This window comes from Siphateles boraxobius, unplaced genomic scaffold (genome assembly GCF_051911475.1).
Source record: "Siphateles boraxobius isolate OS27281-9 unplaced genomic scaffold, OSU_SipBor_1 53, whole genome shotgun sequence".
Classification (NCBI taxonomy): Eukaryota; Metazoa; Chordata; class Actinopteri; order Cypriniformes; family Leuciscidae; genus Siphateles; species Siphateles boraxobius.
Genome location: NW_027509175.1, coordinates 3,280,295 through 3,300,821, shown reverse-complemented (window position 1 = coordinate 3,300,821; position 20,527 = coordinate 3,280,295). Strand labels below are relative to the sequence as shown.

General features: G+C 37.7%; 1 protein-coding gene across 1 annotated transcript in view; it reads right to left on the bottom strand.

Moving 5' to 3' along the window:
* The window catches only part of sgcz (sarcoglycan zeta), a 218,742-nt gene extending 200,785 nt beyond the window's left edge, over nt 1-17,957 (bottom strand). Inside the window, exon 1 of the mRNA XM_077205055.1 lies at nt 17,565-17,957. Within this exon, the coding sequence (XP_077061170.1) occupies nt 17,565-17,606 (42 nt within the window). The 5' untranslated portion in view covers nt 17,607-17,957. The remainder of the gene's footprint in view (nt 1-17,564) is intronic.
* Nucleotides 17,958-20,527: the final 2,570 nt, after the last annotated feature.

Here is a 20,527-nt window from a genome sequence, read left to right as displayed (position 1 = left end):
GTTGGCGTTTGTCTGGTCGTGGAATGTCTGAGAAGTAATGTACTGTATTACGGAAATATTGTCTTCATTGGCTGGCATCTGTTGGTGCAGTGTGAATTGGCCTTTAGTCTACATAGGCAAACAAGCCTAGAAACATTCATGGATTAGTTTATGCAATGTGAGCAGGTCTAAATTTAATGCCACAATTGCCACATTTTATGTTAATCGCGACAGTCTTAATCATTTTGTGCAGGGTCATATTTTGCCTTAGGCAACTGTCTATGTAGTCTACAGACCGCAAGGATGTTCACTAGGTATTTGGAACAGGGCTAATGTATACAAAATACAAGATGGGGAAAAAAAAGTCTCACACTGACCTACATGAATGCATCACAGAGCAGCGGCTGTCAGACATGTAAAAACTCATAAACACATAAGAGATTTGTTTATGTGAGTAAAACTGGCACTCACTGTGCAAAATCCCCCATCAAGTTAACCTGAACCTCATAACTCAGAGAATGCGTGTATGTGTGACAGAGAGGGAAAGTGTATGCAGACAAACCATTCATTACAGCATTTACATAATTTATCTGCTCACCTTGTCCCGTTACACAGGCTTTCATATCCGACAGTGTTGAACACATTGTGAGTGGGGATGTCCACGTGCACATGCAATAAATGATGATGAAGATTGCATCCCCAGAGTGCTGTCATAGAAAGCATAATTCTTTACCTCGTTTTCTCTATAAATTTAATGTGAGTACATCTTTATAGCATTCAATGTTGGAGAACTAGTCTCACGTCATACGGTTTGGTCCTAGAGTGCAACAATCGGGTTCCAGAAGTAAAAACTCATTTCATTTTCTATGTGGGGAAATTGATTTTTAACAATAACTTATAAAAATTTAAAGATAGACCTACTGTGAGTTCCAAGGTTGTTAATCAATAGGATAAGCTTTTTTGAAGCCATGAAGTCTGTTGTTTTAGCCAAAAAAGAAATGGATGAGATGGAACAACAACAACAATCTACTAGAGATGCACACATTTATAGGCACTTATGTGAGGGAATTAACAGAAGCATGCAACTGTAGTTTAAATTAGTACAGACATTTTTATAGCTTATTACTTCTGGAGAGAAATGGTGCAGACACTGGATAAGGATGAAACAATCTAGTGTGCATTTGTTGAGTGCCTGTGTTTACGCACGCTATCAAATTAAGTTTACATTGAAAGGCTATTTTTTTTTTTTCAATATCTATTTTTTCAGTTTTTCATAGCAAATAATGATTAAGCTGTGTAAAGACAGTCAGCCAATCAGATAAAATTTTACTAGATCAAGAAAGTGTTTACCAGTTTTGTGTGGAATATGCACTGGACTGTGGAGGACACAACTAAAACTAAATTTGCATAAATATATTAGTAGCAATAATCATACATCTCGTAAACTCCCCACTCCATAGTTCTCCTATGTATCAATGACAAGCAAATATGTTTATTTGGATGGTTAAAAAGAAGCCGATTAAAAAGACGAGTCATCTATATTTAATCAAATGGTGCTGGTCTATGTTTTTGATGTAATTATACATATAAGGGTGTGATCTATTTTTTTCATTGTATTTACTGTAAAATAATCCCAAATTTAAAGGGGCTATATGTAGAATTCAGAAACCTTTGCAATTAGTGACACCAGTGGCCGTTAAGTGAACTGCAACCAGAAACGTATTGCTTGTGCTCACACTCGTACACATGTAATGTACCAGAGATTGGACATGAGTCAAGGCCCTGACATACTCACGGCGAAGTTCTTTTTCATTCTTTGCTTAGAAGTACAAATAAGTTGGAATTACCTTTGCAGCGATATACTGTTAACAAACATCCCAGCACCGCCACGCTGCTGAGAGCGATGTTTAGATGAATATGTGCTGTGCGCTTCCCTCTCAAAAACAAAATAAACACACAGCAAAAATGAAAGTGGTGAGAAAACAGCAGTTAAGCATTTGCTTCATGTGTCATTGAAAGGAAGAGAGGCTCTCATAGTGTGAACGATTTTCCTGGCAAAAATGTCCCAATCCTTCAGATAAAAAATTGTCTACAGGTTGAGTTGAGTTGACTGGAAATATAAAAAGCGAACATGACAATTCTTACATATTGGCACTTAATGCTAAGATTGATCATTCATTTAATTTTTCATGCATGGAAAATGTGGCTCAGATTAAATTATATATGATATTGTTGGATAATTATCATAACTATCCCCTTAAGCAGCTTTACTGTAGTTTGTTACGTTTTGTCAGTAGCCTGTAGGAAAGCTGACTAATTTCCAATTGCTTGATTATTTTAATCTAAATTATAAGTAATACATCTAACTAAAAGATAGTAGCTGGTAGCTTGGCAAGCAATAGTTTAAAAGTAGCTTCGTCAACAAGATTAATGATCCAAGAGAAACCATATTGCTATATCAAGCTTTCTATTTTATCAGTTTATCCATGTAATAAGCAAAACAAAAATATCAATTAGTACCCTGACATACAGCAGAGTGTAGTAATGGGCGTATTGTCTGTTTTTACAAAACCCTACTTTGAACGATGGGCACATTCCAGCTGCTATCTGAAATGCACATCATCATCGTATATGCAATCAGCGCATAAGTGATCTGAATGTATGCGAGTGTGTGCATTGTTACTCTATGTCTGCTGTGCAGGGCCGGCCCGAGGCATAAGCGAACTAAGCGGCTGCTTGGGGCCCCCTGGCCACCAGGGGGCCCCCCAATCGAGTTAAATTTTGTTTTTTTTAGATGACTTAAACCACAAGTGACATAAATGAATGAATGAATAATTCAAGACAAGAAAATTCTGATTTCATGATCAATATACCTGCCAACAACTGCTGTTGTGTCTGCCAGCGTTTAAGTCATGCGCATAATCTAGACACCTCGCGAGTGCATAGACAATTCGTCCTCAACTGCGCATAGTCACGGTATCGGTTTAAGTTGGAGAAAATAGCCGCAGGGGAACTTAACCTTCTAGGTGTAAGGGTAGCAGTTTGAATATATAATAAACATAGCAGTTTGAACTCTTCTCCACTTTATTATACCACACATCAGATCACTAACTCCAAAAACCCACGACACTCCGGTACCAAGTGCGCACTACCCATTCCTATCTACGGCAAGCCCGGAGGGGAAAAATAGATTGCATACACACATACAACGAGCGCCAGTACATCATTACCAGTATAATAGTAACATACTTTGTTGGATTCTGTCATTTACAATCCAACAAAGTCTGTTACAATAATAATAATAAAAAAGATTTTGTATTGAGACAGTTGAGAAATAATAATAATATTTTTACAGTTTTCAACAATAATTGTCATTGTTGAACCCTTGCTCTTATTATGTTTCTGATTTCTCAGTTTTGTCATTATTTTTTGCCAATAATTTATTTTATATGTTTTGAGACAGTTTGTTTTAAGAAGTTTCAAAGAGTTAGTAAAAGAGTAAAGTAAAAGTTAAACTTTTTATTTAAGTAGGCATCTATTTTTTAGTAAGTATTTATTTTGTATTAATACATAACCTCACTGTATTCATTTATAATATATCATTATTGCGTGACATTTGTGTCAATAATTGTCAAGCACAGGTGACTTCGCGTAGTGGGAGAGGGCCCCCAAATCAAATTCTGCTTAGGGCCTCCAAAAGGCTCGGGCCGGCTCTGCTGCTGTGTGTTTAAAAAAACCCTACTGCATGTGAATATGTATATGTACGTGATTTCTCCAATCTTGAAGACAGTGATTGCTGCTTATTTATGATAATGCAATATCCGTGCCCTTCAGAGGAAGCAGGTCAAATCCTCTCTTCACCAATGATGAAGATGCATACACCTCCCACACCGTGCAATTACATAAAATATGCAGTATGAAAGAATCAAAGATACATAATGGGATTTTACCCATGGGGTTAAGGTTATGGTGAGAAAAGGACAAGAGTGTCATCAAGACACCCATATAAAGGTTAAAAACCTTAATAATCATAATTTAAAGAGTGATCTGATTTACAGTAAATTCACACATATCTCTCTCACTCACACAAACAAAGGTAGAGGCCTGATTCAGTTGGTTGGGTGATATGATCTATTAATTTGCCTTTTGTTTGTTTTTCTCATTATGTCACGAACACAATTAACGAACACATTTAACGAACACAAACACTGCATACAAATGTACCCTGACTCTCCACCTCTAATAGTTTGTTATTTAAGGGGCCAGAGGTCACTCTCTTCTTGTATCTGCAACACCATCTGACAAGGGGGCTCGACCTGCTGTTGTCTTACAAATGAAGAGAGGGAAAAGCTCAGCCAGAGGAACGGTTCTCTGTTTAATTAAAGTAACGATTTTATTATCAATCAAAATTGGCATTTAAGAAAGTTGCACCCACAGAATTGAAAACAAGACTGCTGTATTTACTTTCTCTCTCTCACACACACACACACACACACACACACACACACACACACACACACACACACACACACACACACGTACTGAATTTGTATATGTAATGAATTTTGAATATGTAATGAATTTCCTTAAAAAAGATGACTAATAATTTGACTAAAAGATGATTGAATAATTTAGTTGGTTTCATATAGGAAAAGGACAACAGGAACAGCAACAGGAAATGGGTCAATGTTGTACAAAAGGGATGCATCTATAACATTTTTGAAAATTTGCTCTACTAAAACTTATATGCTATATTATAATTATAACTAGGGGCGGGCGATATATCGGTTGACACAACTAACAGGTACATTTTTCGACCAGCAGAGATTTGTGATACTTATATGTAGATTTATTTATTTATAATATTCAAAACACTGTAAATAGGTTCATAATCTGTAAATCTGAAAATGTCTATTCTGACTAAACCCAACTGTGATAGTTTTATTCTCATATATTTATATTTTTATTTTTTATTCTTATAATTTGTAGTATTATGTTTCATGTTGTATTTGTATATGTCCACTGGAAGCCTCAGTACCAAAACAAATTCCTTGTGTGTGCAAGCACACTTGGCAATAAAGCTCTTTCTGATTCTGATTCTGATTTCTGATTCTGATTCTGATTCTGATTTCTGATTTCTGATTTCTGATTTGGGACTATCGTCTCTATTGCGGTAATACTCACTATATTACAATATATGTTACTGTACTACGCAGTCACGAAAGCTTATCGGTTGAATGCGTTTTTAAGTTTTGCGGTTTAAAAACGAGCGATTTTAAACCATTGAAGCACAGAAAACAGCAAAAGACGGCGACTCATGTTGCTATGTGCAGAGAGACTGTTTCTCAGCAATGTCTCTGATCTAGTCAGGATAGGAATGTTGAAACGGTCTCTGTAATATTTCTTAATATTTATTTTTTGCAGATTTATGTTTTGTTTAATATTTTTAAAAAGGCATTTTTTAAATAATACATTATTCAGAAGTGGAAAACAAAATCATTTAATTTTACCTCAGACCTTGCAAGTGTGTGTTTTCTCTGTCACTTGCAGCAGAAGAGTCTAAAAGGGTTGTCCCTATTGTCTTGTAATGGGCGTGTTTTGGGCGTAAATGTGCAAAAAAAAAACAGCCAGAGTGTAATTTCCCATTCCCTTTAAAAACCAGTTGGGCTCGCGCCATGGCAGATTGCTATTTACATGGCGGAATTTGCAAGCGGAAATATTGAACGCGTCTCCAGAGAGGAAAAGGATCTGCTCGTGCCTGAGGTTAAAGCGCTCAAACATACTATGTACAGGACAAGCCGGATTCCACCATATCTTTATGTGCACAATATTAATCTTTTACATGATACTCCTTTTTTTATATTTGGCATGTTTGTGTCCCTGTGTGTGTAATAAGCGGAGTGTACGCGCTTTGTGGACCCGCCTATAGGCGCATATTATTAACGCGCTCTTTAAATAATAAAAAAAGACATTTCAGTCTATTTCAGTTGCCTCAAAATAGCAATCCGCCAACAGTTCGCCTGAACACACCTCGTTTTCAGACCAGCGCGCAAATGCATTTGCTATTTAAAAAAAGTAGCGCAGGACGTGAAAATGATAACTGTGTCGGGCTGAAACTAGCAAAAAACACTTGCGTTGCGCCTGGCGCTGTATTGTGCCGAATGTATGACATGCAGTAAGCTTGTTTTACTAACGTTTATGAGGGACAGTACCGGTACACAATTTTATACCAGTTTAAAGGGGAAACAATATGAATGAAACTTACTTGCCAACAAGATCTCATATATACATTTTCTAACATAGAATACCCTTAAATAATGTATAGTTGCCAATGTACATCTAGCTTTTCTTGCGATTTTGTCATCTGTCCAGTCTACAGATACTTTCCATTCACAAAAAGAGCGTTCAAATACAGTGCAAGCGGTGGCCTTTAATTGTTTGTACACAGTGTGCACAAACTCTACATTTTACCCTGCACCTATTTCCCCACTTTCTCCATACAGCCCTCAAAAGTTTTAGAAACGTATTTCACATTCTGTGGAACTACACCACATGAGAATGATCGAGACGGAGAGAGAGAAACGTCCTACTGCTTCCTCATCTTTGAATTAATAGAGCAACAGGACATCCAACCCACTCGCAGCTCTGGGATAAAACACAGACTCACTCCCCAGTCAGTTATCAACTCTTTGTGGATTGTAGGAAACTACACTAATAACGTCCAGCAACGCAGTCATGGTCCCTAATTAAAACACTTCCCAGTGGGATTACACAGGATTGGGACAGAGAAAGACAACTGTGAGGAGAGACAGACAGTGAGCGGGATGGATTTGTGAGGGCTCAGGGACACATAAAGAGGTGGAGTCACAGCTGGAACGCTCATAATGCCTGGAAGAGATGTGAAATATGAAAAGGACAAACTGGGAAAAGATGGGGTAGAACAGGAACATGAGACGTATTCGTACACTGTTAAAAAAAAAAAATTCTTTGCAGTTGTAAATAAAACAAAGATTAAGTTTTGCAAGAAAATACTATTTCAGTCTATATTAGCTCCTATATTAGTTTCTTTGTAATAAAAATTTCTGAGTTAATTTGTTTTTCAGTGTGCATATAGGCTACATTTATTATAGTATTTCCATGACCTCTTTGCCACTGGCACCGTAGATTTGTGTGAATGTGTGTTTATCTGAATGTGTGTGGTGTACAAGCACAGCAGATGTGTTGATAAATGTGCTGCCATCAAGGCTAAAGTATGATGTGTCATTGAAGGCCTAGTGATCCCAGTCCTCTCTCTCTCTCTCTCTCTCTCTCTCTCTCTCTCTCTCTCTCTCTCTCTCTCTCTCTCTCTCTCTCTCTCTCTCTCTCTCTCTCTCTCTCTCTCTCTCTCTCTCTCTCTCTCTCTCTCTCTCTCTCTCTCTCTCTCTCTCTCTCTCTCTCTCTCTCTCTTAGTTTTTTTCTACAATTTCATGAAACATTTTAAATTATATTATCAGCATTAAAAATGTAATGATATTATCCAGCAGATTTGAAAATTCTCAAAAAAAGCATTTTGTGCTTCAATGGAAGCAAAAACATCTGACCTTTTACATGATCCAATTTAAATGATTGTCACAGTCACAAATTTGAGAATAACAGTAAAGGAATAAAGAATAATAAATAGCATAATTCATTACATCATAACTTTTATTTGTACTATTATTATTATAAATCACATATGAAAAGTTTTGATTTGAGGACGAAAAGAAACCATTTTTTTTCTATTTTGTTATAAAAAGAAAAAAATTATATTATTTTAAAGAAAGAAAGAACTTTTTTTATTTATTTTTCAAAATGCTAAAACCTGTTTATATCCATTTTCATGTGATCTCAATTAAATCTCAGACATTTGGATCCAATATCCGCTGAATAAAAATAGACAGCACATGATGACATGCTTTATTTCCATACCAATCCCCGAATTTGTACTGAAGAAACAGCCACACAGCCACTACACTGATTTGTTCACTGTAGGTGATCTTCATTAAATAATGTAGCCCGTTAACAAAAGAGTACTAGATCCTGTTTGGACAATTTCAGTGCATTTGAAGGCCATTAGAGCCCTGCGCTATGTGTGGAGGAAATCACTAATGAACAGAGCGTTATATTAGCCTCTTAATAACCGCATGTCTATCTGTGTAGCAGCTAGTCCCACTGCAGTCATTTGCTGCCATTTTCTCGCCTACAGAAAGAGCCCGGATTCACAATTACTCTTCTTCATGATAGCTTCTTGTCAAACAGGAGGCTTCCCCCTTTTTCAAATGAATGGCACAGGCCTCAGATCAGAAAAAAAAAGATTGCTTCGTCATCCATTCAGGGCTCTGTTGGTGCACGTTTAGTGTGCGATGGAGCTGGAATGGACGTTAAGAGGCTGCTGGCTCCCCTCAGCATTTGCGTGATGACCTTGATGGGTCAGTGGAACGAGAAGTGTGTAATCGGCAACGTTTTTTTTGTGAATCCCGCCAGACAATGAGCTGTTTAATTCGCAGGCGAAGAAAGATAGTTTGTGTGAGGAGATGAAATGTATGATAGAGAATAAGAATGAGAGAAAGATGTAGAGAAGTGAGAAGAGAGGATGTGACTGTGTGGTGTGGTGTGGTGTGGTGTGGTGTGGGGGGGGGGGGGGGGGGTAGGGGGATTAAACTGCAGATGCAGTTATTGATTTCAGCCCTACTGTGTTTGCCATTTTAAAAACGCAAGGACACTTTATAGGCCAAACATCATACTGACCAAACTCTTTCATTCACACACACACACACACACACACACACACACACACACACACACACACACACACACACACACACACACACACACACACACACATACACACACACACACACACACACACACACACACACACTTCGAGATGGATGTCTACCGTGGCCACTCGGCCAGTTTATCTGAATGCATGCAGCCATTTATACTGTTACTGTGTGCGATTAAAATAAGATAGAAAGAATGTGATGATGTAATTATGTTTTTTATACTAGCTTAGAGCTTCATGTACACCGCTGTGTCATAAATGGCCAAACACAGCATACAGGGATATAATTTTTGTCTCTTTATTATTATGTATTATACTATTAGTTTAAGACCCAATGACATCAAAAGTGTCATTTAGTTCATGTCTTCCTTTGAGTTCACGTCTACCATGCCGATGTCCTCATAATTCAAATCACTAAATACACATACAAACCATTTTAAATGTAAAAATGCAGAAGATTTTCATTGATACAGTAGGCATACGTTCAGGGTTAGAGGCAAGAACATGTCATTATTTCATTATTACGCCTGTGGAATGTCCTCATAATGTTAGGAGTACGTGTGTGTGTGTGTGTGTGTGTGTGTGTGTGTGTGTGTGTGTGTGTGTGTGTGTGTGCGTGCGTGCGTGCGTGCGTGCGTGCGTGCGTGCGTGCGTGCGTGCGTGCGTGCGTGCGCGTGTGCGTGTGCGTGTGCGTGTGCGTGCGTGTGTATGTGTATACATGTACATTAAAGTCGGAATAACTATCTGTCCTCGTTAGTTTTTGTGGAATATGTACATATAAAAAGTAAACAAGTGGCATTCTAAGATCACAATGGCTTGAAACTTTGGCTTGAAGCATCAATCAAAGGCTCTTAACATTCAAGGTACAACAGACTTTTTTTTAACACGCTCGTAACAGATAATCCAAACTTGTACAAGTTTCTTTCTTCTGTTGAACAAAAAAGAAAAGACTGTTGGTAACCAGACAGGTAACCATTGACTTCCATAGTAGGGAAAAAAATACTATGGAAGTCTATGGCTACTATCAACTGTCTGGTTACAATTTTGGAAAAACTTGAGGGTAAGTAAATGATGACGCAATTTAAATTTTTGGGTGAACTATCCCTGTAAACTAGACAGACGTTTAGTATTGATCTTAAATGAGCCGGATGTTCATTAGCTAAGAAGCTAAACAAATACACTGACGCATAACAGGCATTTTGAAGATAACAGAAATATTTTATCACAAATTAATTTATTATTTATTTAGTGTTATTGCTTTGTGTATGTATCAGCCAGTATTTTCTGCAAGTCTGTTTTTTCCCCAGATTTGTAATCTGGACAAGTCAGTGTACACATTTTGTGCAGTTGGACATGACAGATTTCACTGAAAATAGTAGTGTACACATAGTGTATGATGGGCACTGACTCAGAATTTTTTTATTTATTATTATTTTATTTTTTTTGCTTTTCTAGTCAAAGGAAATCAAACATGTTTGATATTTTCATTTCATGTTTATTATCATTTTAAAACAGATAAGTTTATGTCCATATGTCTCCTAGCAACAATGTCCATATTTTGTTTGTTGTGTTCATAGTCACGTGAACGTCTGGTAGTGTGATTTTCGATTTTTCTCTGTACTCATTTACAAAGTGTATGTTGCCTAGTGTTTCACAGACTGTAAAAGGCAACACAGACTCATTGGACAAAGATTCATGCGGCAACATTTTTGCAATACGTACCAATACTTACATATCACTGCAGTTTCTAAAAGAAATGAACACTAGAGGCAGTAAAACAGCAAACACTTTTAATCGTTTTCACACACAATTATGATTACTGCAGCAGATTATATATTATTAAAGACTTGTTTACAGACGGCTCCTTGCATAATTATGTTATGACCGCACACTTTTTACCATAGTGCATGATTTGTAAACAAATATATTTTGGAGTTTCCATCACTTAAACAGCTCCATGTTCAATTTTACTGATGTATTAAGCTTGCTCAGTAATTCAGCTGGTACAGAAAAGTACTTGTGATGCGAAGAGTTACAATTACATTTTTATGTCGCATTTTTTTTTTGTTAACACTATCGGGTAAGTTTAGGGTGTAATGTAGGTGTATGCTATTTAAAATGTGATGGAGCATTAATCTTTTAATGCCACTCACCAGACATTGCAATTCAGTGATACGTACAAACTCTGTCTTTGTCTGTACGTACAAATGACCTTTTGTCATATTCATGTTCATTTGTTCAGGAAAAAAACGAAACACGCTTTTAGTGCCACTCACTGGACATTTCACTTTGAAACTGTTGCAAAAATACACAACGCAACATATTTTACATTTTACAAAAATATTGCGACAGGTACGTTTTTCGAATGAGCCTGGGCTGGTAAAAGTTGTGCAGTGTATTCCAGCTTTAACTTAACCATAGTCACACACACACACACACACACACACACACACACACACACACACACACACACACACACACAAACGTGTGCAGTGAACTTCTGACTATGACCCAGCAAATGTAAGTACGTACCAGAAGTTTCACAACACACACACACACACACACACATAGGAAATGTGGTCAAGCGAACAGCGTGACAGGTGGCAGTTGTGTGAGTCTGGTGTTAATGGCTCACCTGACACAAGACATGCCCCTACACACACACACACACACACACACACACACACACACACACACACGCACACACACAGAGAGAGAGAGAGAGAGAGAGAAAGGTGGTGGGATGCCAGCTGTTACCCTGGTGACTTGCATGGCTGCAAGGATCCATGAAAAGAAAGTGATACCAAAAGACGTTGTGTGTGTATGTGTCTGCAGGTGGGCTGGGCCGCCCGGAGAGGTAGCCATGGCAGGCATACTAATCACAATCAGAGATGGAACTGGAGATCAGTATATGATACTAGCCAGAGATCACAAACGACTTTAAATCAAATTCAATGCACAACCAATGAACAACTCAGGACTACACTACAGACTGGAATATGTGCCTCCCTCAGGATATCGATACTTTGGAAATATGGAGCTAATATCCAGCACACAAGCAGGAGGCATCACTCATAGGAATCGCTCAGAGGTTACACTCTCATAGCTCAAGAAGCCTAATGGAGTTCTTAGTTATGTTTCATTAAAGTATCAAGAGGATTCGGCTAAAATTCCTTAGCTAAAATAACAACAAAGTAGACTGATATACAATAACATTGTGCGACAACCAGCAAATATACAAAAAACCGAGTGATTACGAGTGTGATATTGCATAGTAACAAAATAAAATAGCAAAAGCTCAGTAAACAAGAAGTTATTATTGAGTGACTTATATTTCACCTGTCTGTTTTTGCTCTGCCATCGAAAATAAATCCACACCACAACAGAATCGCTCACCGTCTCTGAGCAACACACAATGGTATTTTGCTCCTGAATGAATCACTGTTTTTGAACAAATAGGTTGAATGATTCAATGACCCACTCCTAAAAGCTGCCATCTCTGCTGTGAACAGTTGCATAAACATAGTCACAAAGACTATATTTTCACTATGTGTGTCTCAATGGTGAAGTATGTAAGATTTATTGCGTTAAAATCCATTCTCTTAACACAGTTTATTGTTCATTGAGTACTATTAGTATGCCATTCATGGATTTATCTCACCCAAAAGTTTAAATAATGAGGCTCCAAGGCACATTTAAAACATTCTTTCAATCTCTCTCCAGCTCAACCTACAATGAAAGTTTGGGGTATGGCTACTGTGGCAGGCTGAGCCAGATGGTGTTTAGCCAGTGTGGGACCATGGTTGATGCGTTACAATGGAAAAGACATTCAGCTTCAGTGACAGAAGTTCAAGCCAAAATTGCCACATTTAGACCTTTAATTAAAGATTAAACAGGTCATGAACACGTCAAACTGACGCAACGTGCTTCAATATGACAAATGTTTCAGTTTATTTGGTTGACTTTGATGTGTTCACTGTCGACGCCTCAAACAGTTGTGGCACTTCATGTTAAAAACTGCACCAAAATCTGTGGTACAGATACATTGGGTGGGTTTATTATAAGCAAGAGGCTAGCTTTCACTCTAGACAGATTGTTTGCTTACTCATGAAACATTGCAACACAGCTAAAAGTATTCCTTATATGTTTGACCTTTTATTGAAATGAGATTAGCTACTTTTACCTGTTGAGACATGCCTTCACAAGCACCAGTATAAGAGCTGTGTTTGTGATGTTTGAGTTGGGAAAGGCACAATAAATGAAATGGGCATTTGCAAGTAAAGAGATGTGCAGGTAAACCTCACTCCTCTGACCTAGAGGCTGCAGTCTTTAGCGTGCTAGTTAGTGCACCCACCTCCCATGCCGGAAACACCATTTCGAAACCCGCACAGAGATATGTGAGTAAAACTGGAGGGGATACAGAAGTCTTTTTTGAAAATATGCTTTATTTTTGTAATTCCACAAGATGCCACTGGTGTTTCTGAAACTAAATACTTCACCTTTAAAAACTAGTCAGGCCAACTAGCAGCTCCTCAAGGGGTTTTAGTCTCAATTTTTTGGATTCAAATTAAATCTACGTGATTGACATAACTGACATAAAAAAGTTGTTACCAATGTTAAAGAAAAACATGAAATGACTAACTATACCAAACAGTTTATGCAACCGGCAACTGCTGGTTGAACAATGTAACGAGATGAGGATGCTATGCTAGTGGTGTGGAAATTAAATGAATATCCTGTTTGTGATTTTTGTTTTCTATAGGTCATACATACTATGATCGATCATGATATGATATTAGACTGTAGATGGTAACATTGCATTTGCAAGTACAGTATTTAGGTCACGCATGACCAATTGCCTTGCATAAATAGGCTATTAGTTTAGCTTTACTGTACACGCTGTTTTTTCTTCGCAAAAATCAAGCTCAGGGCAAACTAGTCTGTTTACAGCTTTGAACTCAAATACGTGCACTGAAAATTGGACAGCATCCACAGACAACAGCACGTAACATCTGGCCAGAAGCAGGTTGGCGCATCCAAACATGCAGCTGCGCTTGTGTACATACAAGTGTATGTGTGTGTTTGAGAGTATACAGAAGATGTGCTGTTAAGCTTCAGATCTTTTTAAATACGATCCACGAGGCTCCACCGGGAGAGGCATGACTCTGTGTACTTACGCTAATTAACCATGAGCACCCGAGATGAATAACCCCCAGGACCATGCTGGTTTTTACAAGACTCTATATCAGTGGAGGAAAACAACACAGCTGTTTGTGAGTTAAATTCATTCAATGTAAGGAAAAATGATCCTCCTCAGTAAGGATAAAATAGATATAATGTAAACATAGTTTACGTTTACATTATATCAATTGTATGTCAATAGCCTTTTTCTATACTAAAGCATTATCCCAATCAATCCTAGAAATCATGTGAAAGGTAAGGGTTTGTGAATGGAAGTTTTTTAGTTGATGTGAATACTATTTTTGATTAGCATTTAGTCCTGGCAAGTAGGTGTTGCAATACACCATTATTTTGCAAATGGAGGGCTCTTAAAGGCACATAATTGGCTTATTATTTTTTTTAGTCACATAACATTCATGGCTATCCAGAGTATCCAGGCTTAGTCATATAGCATTTATGGCAATCCAGTGTTTCCAGAGCAGGTATCCATGAGATTGCATTCTTCGAGGGCGTAATATATATATATATATATATATATATATATAATGGATATGTGGTTCAGGTCTTAAAGTGATATTTATATACAGGGCTTGACATTAACACCCGCCAAATGCGGGTGGATTATAGCAGTGGCACGTAACGCAGTCACTTCTACTATAGCCACTTTGGCGGGTAGAATTGTACATATAATATAGGCTACATTTTTCAATTGTATTCTTTTATAAAGGCATCTGAAATATTAAAATAAGTGCAATGTACTGTTGTCAAAAATATAGATTTTTTTTTCGATACATATCTATTATACTGAAACACTTCCAATATTCATTTTCCGCAGATACACAACACCAGCTGTGCTTTCTCGCTCTCTCCTTTCTTTTACAGCATGGGATCGTGGCGTGGGATTGCGCGTATTATGCATAATTTTACACATTCCCGCAGATTTTGTGCTCACATTCAAAGTGTTTTCACATGGAGCTGCCTCACAGTACTAAATTTAGGTCTTATTTGCAGCTTATTGTGCTTAAACAGTCAAATACACACAAAATAATGTCAAAACAAAAGTCTTGGCCAGTATTTACGTATTCACAGTCAGTTGTGTTCTAAGTGAACGTAAACAGTTAAGAAAGAAAACGCATGTGTAATAGCATAATGGATACATGCGTTAGGTCTTAAAGTAACAGTAGCCTAATATACCGGCTGCAAAATTATGAGATGATATTGATATTAAGCTCTTTTTTAAAGAATTTACAAACGTACCAGAACAACTCTACCCCGAATAAGGGTAGAGAGAGAAATTAACAAGCATCGAGTCAACTGTGAAAACGGCCTAAAACAAATGGCTGTCAGTTCTAATCTATTCTCTTTTGAACAGATTCCACAAATCAGACAAAAACTGAGACATTTTGTGTGCCACATGCTGAAGAAGATTCACATCAATTCTGTTTTACATCTGATTGTAAAACAATCCTCCCTGTTTAGAAATGGGACGAGAGCGTACCAGAGAGCCATAAACGCTAACGAACAACGCATGTAAAGACTTTGGCTCAGAGTGCCAATGTGAGGCATTTATCACCAAATGCTGTCTGTAACAGTCCAATAAATGATGAATGATGGAAGGAGGCTTCCACAGCACCTGCTCCCCTCATAACAATGGCAACGGATTAGGACAGGGTTGAGGAAAATGGCAAAACCTGTTAGCTAGAGGGCCAAGATAGAGGTATTGCAACAGAAAGAGAGAAATAGAGGGTGACAATAGGATGATGACGAAAGGGAGTTAGCCCATTACTACAATGGCGTCCCAAATGCCGCTCCATGGCTGATATTTACATGAGCTTATATCAGGCAAGGCTCATTCCCAATACAAATCTACGAACAAGCAGCTCTACCGGAGCAAAACACGGTAGCAACACAGCCACAAATGCTAAGTAAATAACAATACAGCAGCTATAGGTCAGCTGGGAGCAAAGAAAGCTGGTGTTTCCATGGAAATAACAGGACAGAGAGTCCGCAGTATTGCAAAGGCACGTGTGTGCACTTAACTCAAAACTCAGAAACTCAACAGAAACTTTTACTTTTTAACCCTTGAGCCCTCACAGAAGCGAAGCAGCTCCTCATTAATAACTAATTATGAGCGCTAGAGAAACAGCTTGAGACATTACGTGGCCAACACTGAAGCTAATCAGCATTCAGATAGGGTGGATCAGGAATACGCTTGAAGCCACTCAGGCATTCACGGATTGGTTTGTAGGGCAGTTCCAACTACAGACTGGGGAATATGCTTTTCGTTTTTCATGGAGGGCTTTTGAAAGGACCATGGAGAGTCTTGACTTGTCTAGGTTAAATTTATGCACATCCTTTTAAAAGCAAAGTGTTCTTGTAAGTTTCTTGGCTTAAGACAAAAGTATTAGACAAGGTTTTGAAAGAGTATTAATCTAGCATGGCGCATCATTGTGCTTCTAAACAGGCAGGTTTGTTTTAAGGCCTTTGTAAGTCTCTTTGAAGAACCAGTGGGATCCTTGTAATGTGTTGGCGTGCAACTGGGAGGGAAACCCTGTGTACAAAGTCCTGCGTGTTTCTGTTTGCATGTTATGTGTTCTGTTGTTTCCTTCCTCCAGAGGAGTTTGGGAGCATATGGACCAGTTCATTAGAACTAATGTGGCATAATAGTATGTTGCTCACGAGGCTTTTGCACAAAGCGTTGCCAGTGATAACAAAGCAATCATTTCTAACAAGCCGCATTAGCATAGAATCAGCTGTGAGAATCTCAGCGGTGGGATCATCCCTGCTTTTTACAAAAAAATGCCTTTCGGAGGGTAAAAATATGAAAGACTTAAGGTGCAGATTCTCTCACCTTCATGTTTCATTCCCTCACTCAGTTGCAATGGTCCCGTTTACACAATCTATCCATCTCAGGTGATCTCAGCTATGTTAAATTTGAATGCTTCAAGGGAGAGTTCATTCAAGAATGAACTAACTCTCTAGTCTGTCCAAAACTGTATGCATTTATTTCTTCGGCCGAAAGAAAAATATAATATTTTGGAACAATACAGTATGTTTTATTTATTTTTGGAACGTTTTTGACCCCCTGACTTTTACTGTATGAACTTTGATTTTTGGGTGAACTATCCCTAAAATAAATTATTCCTAAATTCACAGACGTTCAATGGTTTGTCATAGAGCTGCAAGAATAATCAAAATAAAAAAGAATTTGCGATACAAGGGTGCAATTTAATTAAATAAATATATGTGTTATGTGTTTCAGAGTGAAGCACGGTGTTCTTCTATATGCAAGCAGCTTGCTCTTCCAAAATAAAAGTTTGATGGTTTAATGTTTGAAATTGAAGAAAATAAGGTAATTAAGTAATTAAAATAAATTTAATAGATATATAGAAATAAACAGAAAGAAAGAAAGAAAGATTTTAATTCCTAATCACAATTTTGAACGATAGTTTGTAATCTTACCACACTGAATGTTTCTTGGTGATCATCACTTGCTAACTATTTAGCATTAGCAACAATTAGCCTGCAGTTTCTCATGTGACTTGATAACATGCAGTTAATCTTTGCTCTCTGAACACCTCAGTAGTAAATCAGTACTCACACAAAAGGCCATTTCTGTGCCTGCAAGATGCTCATGCTTCATTTTTTGTTGTCACATTTCCTCTAAAGCTCCAGGAAGTGATGGAAGCCAGTCATTTCATAATACCCGAACCTCCCTTGCCTTTCTGACTGCTGTTAACTTGCTCTGACAGGGCTGCTTTGCTCTCTGTGCAGGTCTGTAACTCCCCACTTCCTCATCCAAGCCTGAGTGCCTTTACAGCCACGAGGAACCTGTTCTTTTTGAATCGCCACACGTGAATGATCAGCAGCATCACACAGGCAGAGCAGGACTTTCTGGAGGTTCGTCTGAGAAAAGAAAGGCGGTGATGAGTGATCGATTTACTCCATTATGTTCTGCTCTAGGTCGAGTGTGAGAATAGTCTGATATTATTCTTGCTCATCCTTAAAATAACTACGAGATCCCCACAGAAAAATGCAGCACTGGATGGGAGACTGACAGAACGAAGTAGATACAGAGAAGAATGGGATGCAGTGGAGAAACTTCCAGGCAGACTTTAATATACTACAGTCCTTCTAGCAGCATTTATATATGCGTCAACACAAAACATTGATCTGGTAACCTTGTTTTGGAGGATTCAGTGAAGTCTTTGTTATTCAAGGCTAAATGTATTTGACATCTTTTATAATTGATATAATTGTATTTTTTGTAACACTATAAAATGGCTTTACTGTCACTTTTTATCAATGTAATGCATCTTTGCTGTATTTAAGTATTAATTTCTTTGAAAAGAAATCTTACTGACAATAAACTTTTGAGCAATAGTGTAATATAACACTTTACTTTATCCCTATGGGGTCCAGAAACGGGCCGGCGCGTTTTGCTGTTTTTTTTCCACATAGCAGCAACATAGACTTAAAATACTCCGTCATTTTTGGTCATATAAATAAAATCAATACATGATTATAAACTATAGAAGGTCTTCTTTTTTTGTGTACACTCACATTAACATCAAAACCGTGTGCTTTTGTAAAATGAAGAAAATAAACAGGGTGTGCTTTCTGCCTCTCTGTCTCCGTTAATTTTTTTTTCTGGTGCACGTCTCTAAACTTAAACAAAGCTCAGCGAATACTATTCACTCAAGCACAAGCAATATATCTTTATAATCATTTAAGTTTGTTCTTTTAAAATATCTAATTCAAAACTAAAATAAATATTCTCTGTTTATGTAATCTATAAAAAAAGAGAGAGGTGTCAGCCGATCTCATTATCGTTCTCTCAGCTCATTATTCTGCTAATGTGACACGCCCACGGAGAGCGCGCGGTATTCAAACGCAAATGATCTGAAGCAACACATGCAAAGTGTCAACGCCCCTCATAAACGCGATAACACAACAAATGTAATCATCAGATTAATGTACTATTTCTTCTTCCGAGGCTGTGTGAGGAATAATCCTGGGACATTTACCTCAGAACATGTGCTGGTTTATTTTCATTTCGAGGAGCAACGAAACCTTCAGATAAGTTTTTTATTATTATTGTTCTAATCGCGATATTATAGTGTATGTAAACCGCAAAAAAGACTGTTTAAATATGAATCGCGTCTGTGTGTGAATGAATGAACTGAACAGTTTTTACCAAACCCTATTGCTATACTGAGATGAGTGAAAATCGACTGAAATATGTTGAAATAAGGTTAAAATGTCTTTGTATTAGCAACGTATTAAACTGCAAATTAATATTTATATGCCCTAATATAGGCTCATAAAAACAACAAACGATATGCCTATGTTACAGACAAAATATGAAAGACAACATTTCGTTACCTAGATTGGATAGATTGGATAGTAGTCTAGTAAACTAGACTACTGCCACATTGAATAAGCTTTTGTTCACCAATTTCTGCTCAAATGTTATATACAGGTCCTTCTCAAAAAATTAGCATATTGTGATAAAGTTAATTATTTTCCATAATGTAATGATAAAAATTAAACTTTCATATATTTTAGATTCATTGCACACCAACTGAAATATTTCAGGTCTTTTATTGTTTTAATACTGATGATTTTGGCATACAGCTCATGAAAACCCAAAAATTCCTATCTCAAAAAATTAGCATATCATGAAAAGGTTCTCTAAACGAGCTATTAACCTAATCATCTAAATCAACTAATTAACTCTAAACACCTGCAAAAGATTCCTGAGGCTTTTAAAAACTCCCAGCCTGTTTCATTACTCAAAACCGCAATCATGGGTAAGACTGCCAACCTGACTGCTGTCCAGAAGGCCATCATTGACACCCTCAAGCAAGAGGGTAAGACACAGAAAGAAATTTCTGAACAAATAGGCTGCTCCCAGAGTGCTGTATCAAGGCACCTCAGTGGGAAGTCTATGGGAAGGAAAAAGTGTGGCAAAAAACGCTGCACAACGTGAGAAGAGGTCACCGGACCCTGAGGAAGATTGTGGAGAAGGACCGATTCCAGACCTTGGGGGACCTGCGGAAGCGTTATTTTTAGTAAGGCCGTGATAGGCTGTTGCAGTGTAGATTCCCATCAATCAAATAAAATCACACCATTGTTTCTTTATATTTTTAACGTTTTAATGATAAAGAATGCAACACAAAATTAGCAACTATGATAATATCAAAATTAAATTATCTGTGCCTCAAGTGGGGGGGCACAAGAATTTTTTGGGGCGGGCCCGGCCCCCTATGGCCCGCCCATAGCGACGGGTCTGTGTACATACATCTTGCTCACATATTATGGTAGCCCTGTTTTTGCTATATAGAGTGAATTTACACCTTTGCCATTAACATGTTTATAAATAACTGAAAAAAGCGCAAATGTCAGAGCATGTCAGAACACCTCAAGGACCCCAAAAACACCTTGGACCCCTGAGGGTTAAGGTGAGGTAGTTACACATTACTAACAGTTGATTATGCATAATTACAAGTAACTAACCCTACACCAAACCCTAACCGTAACTCTATAGTAAGTGCATTTAGT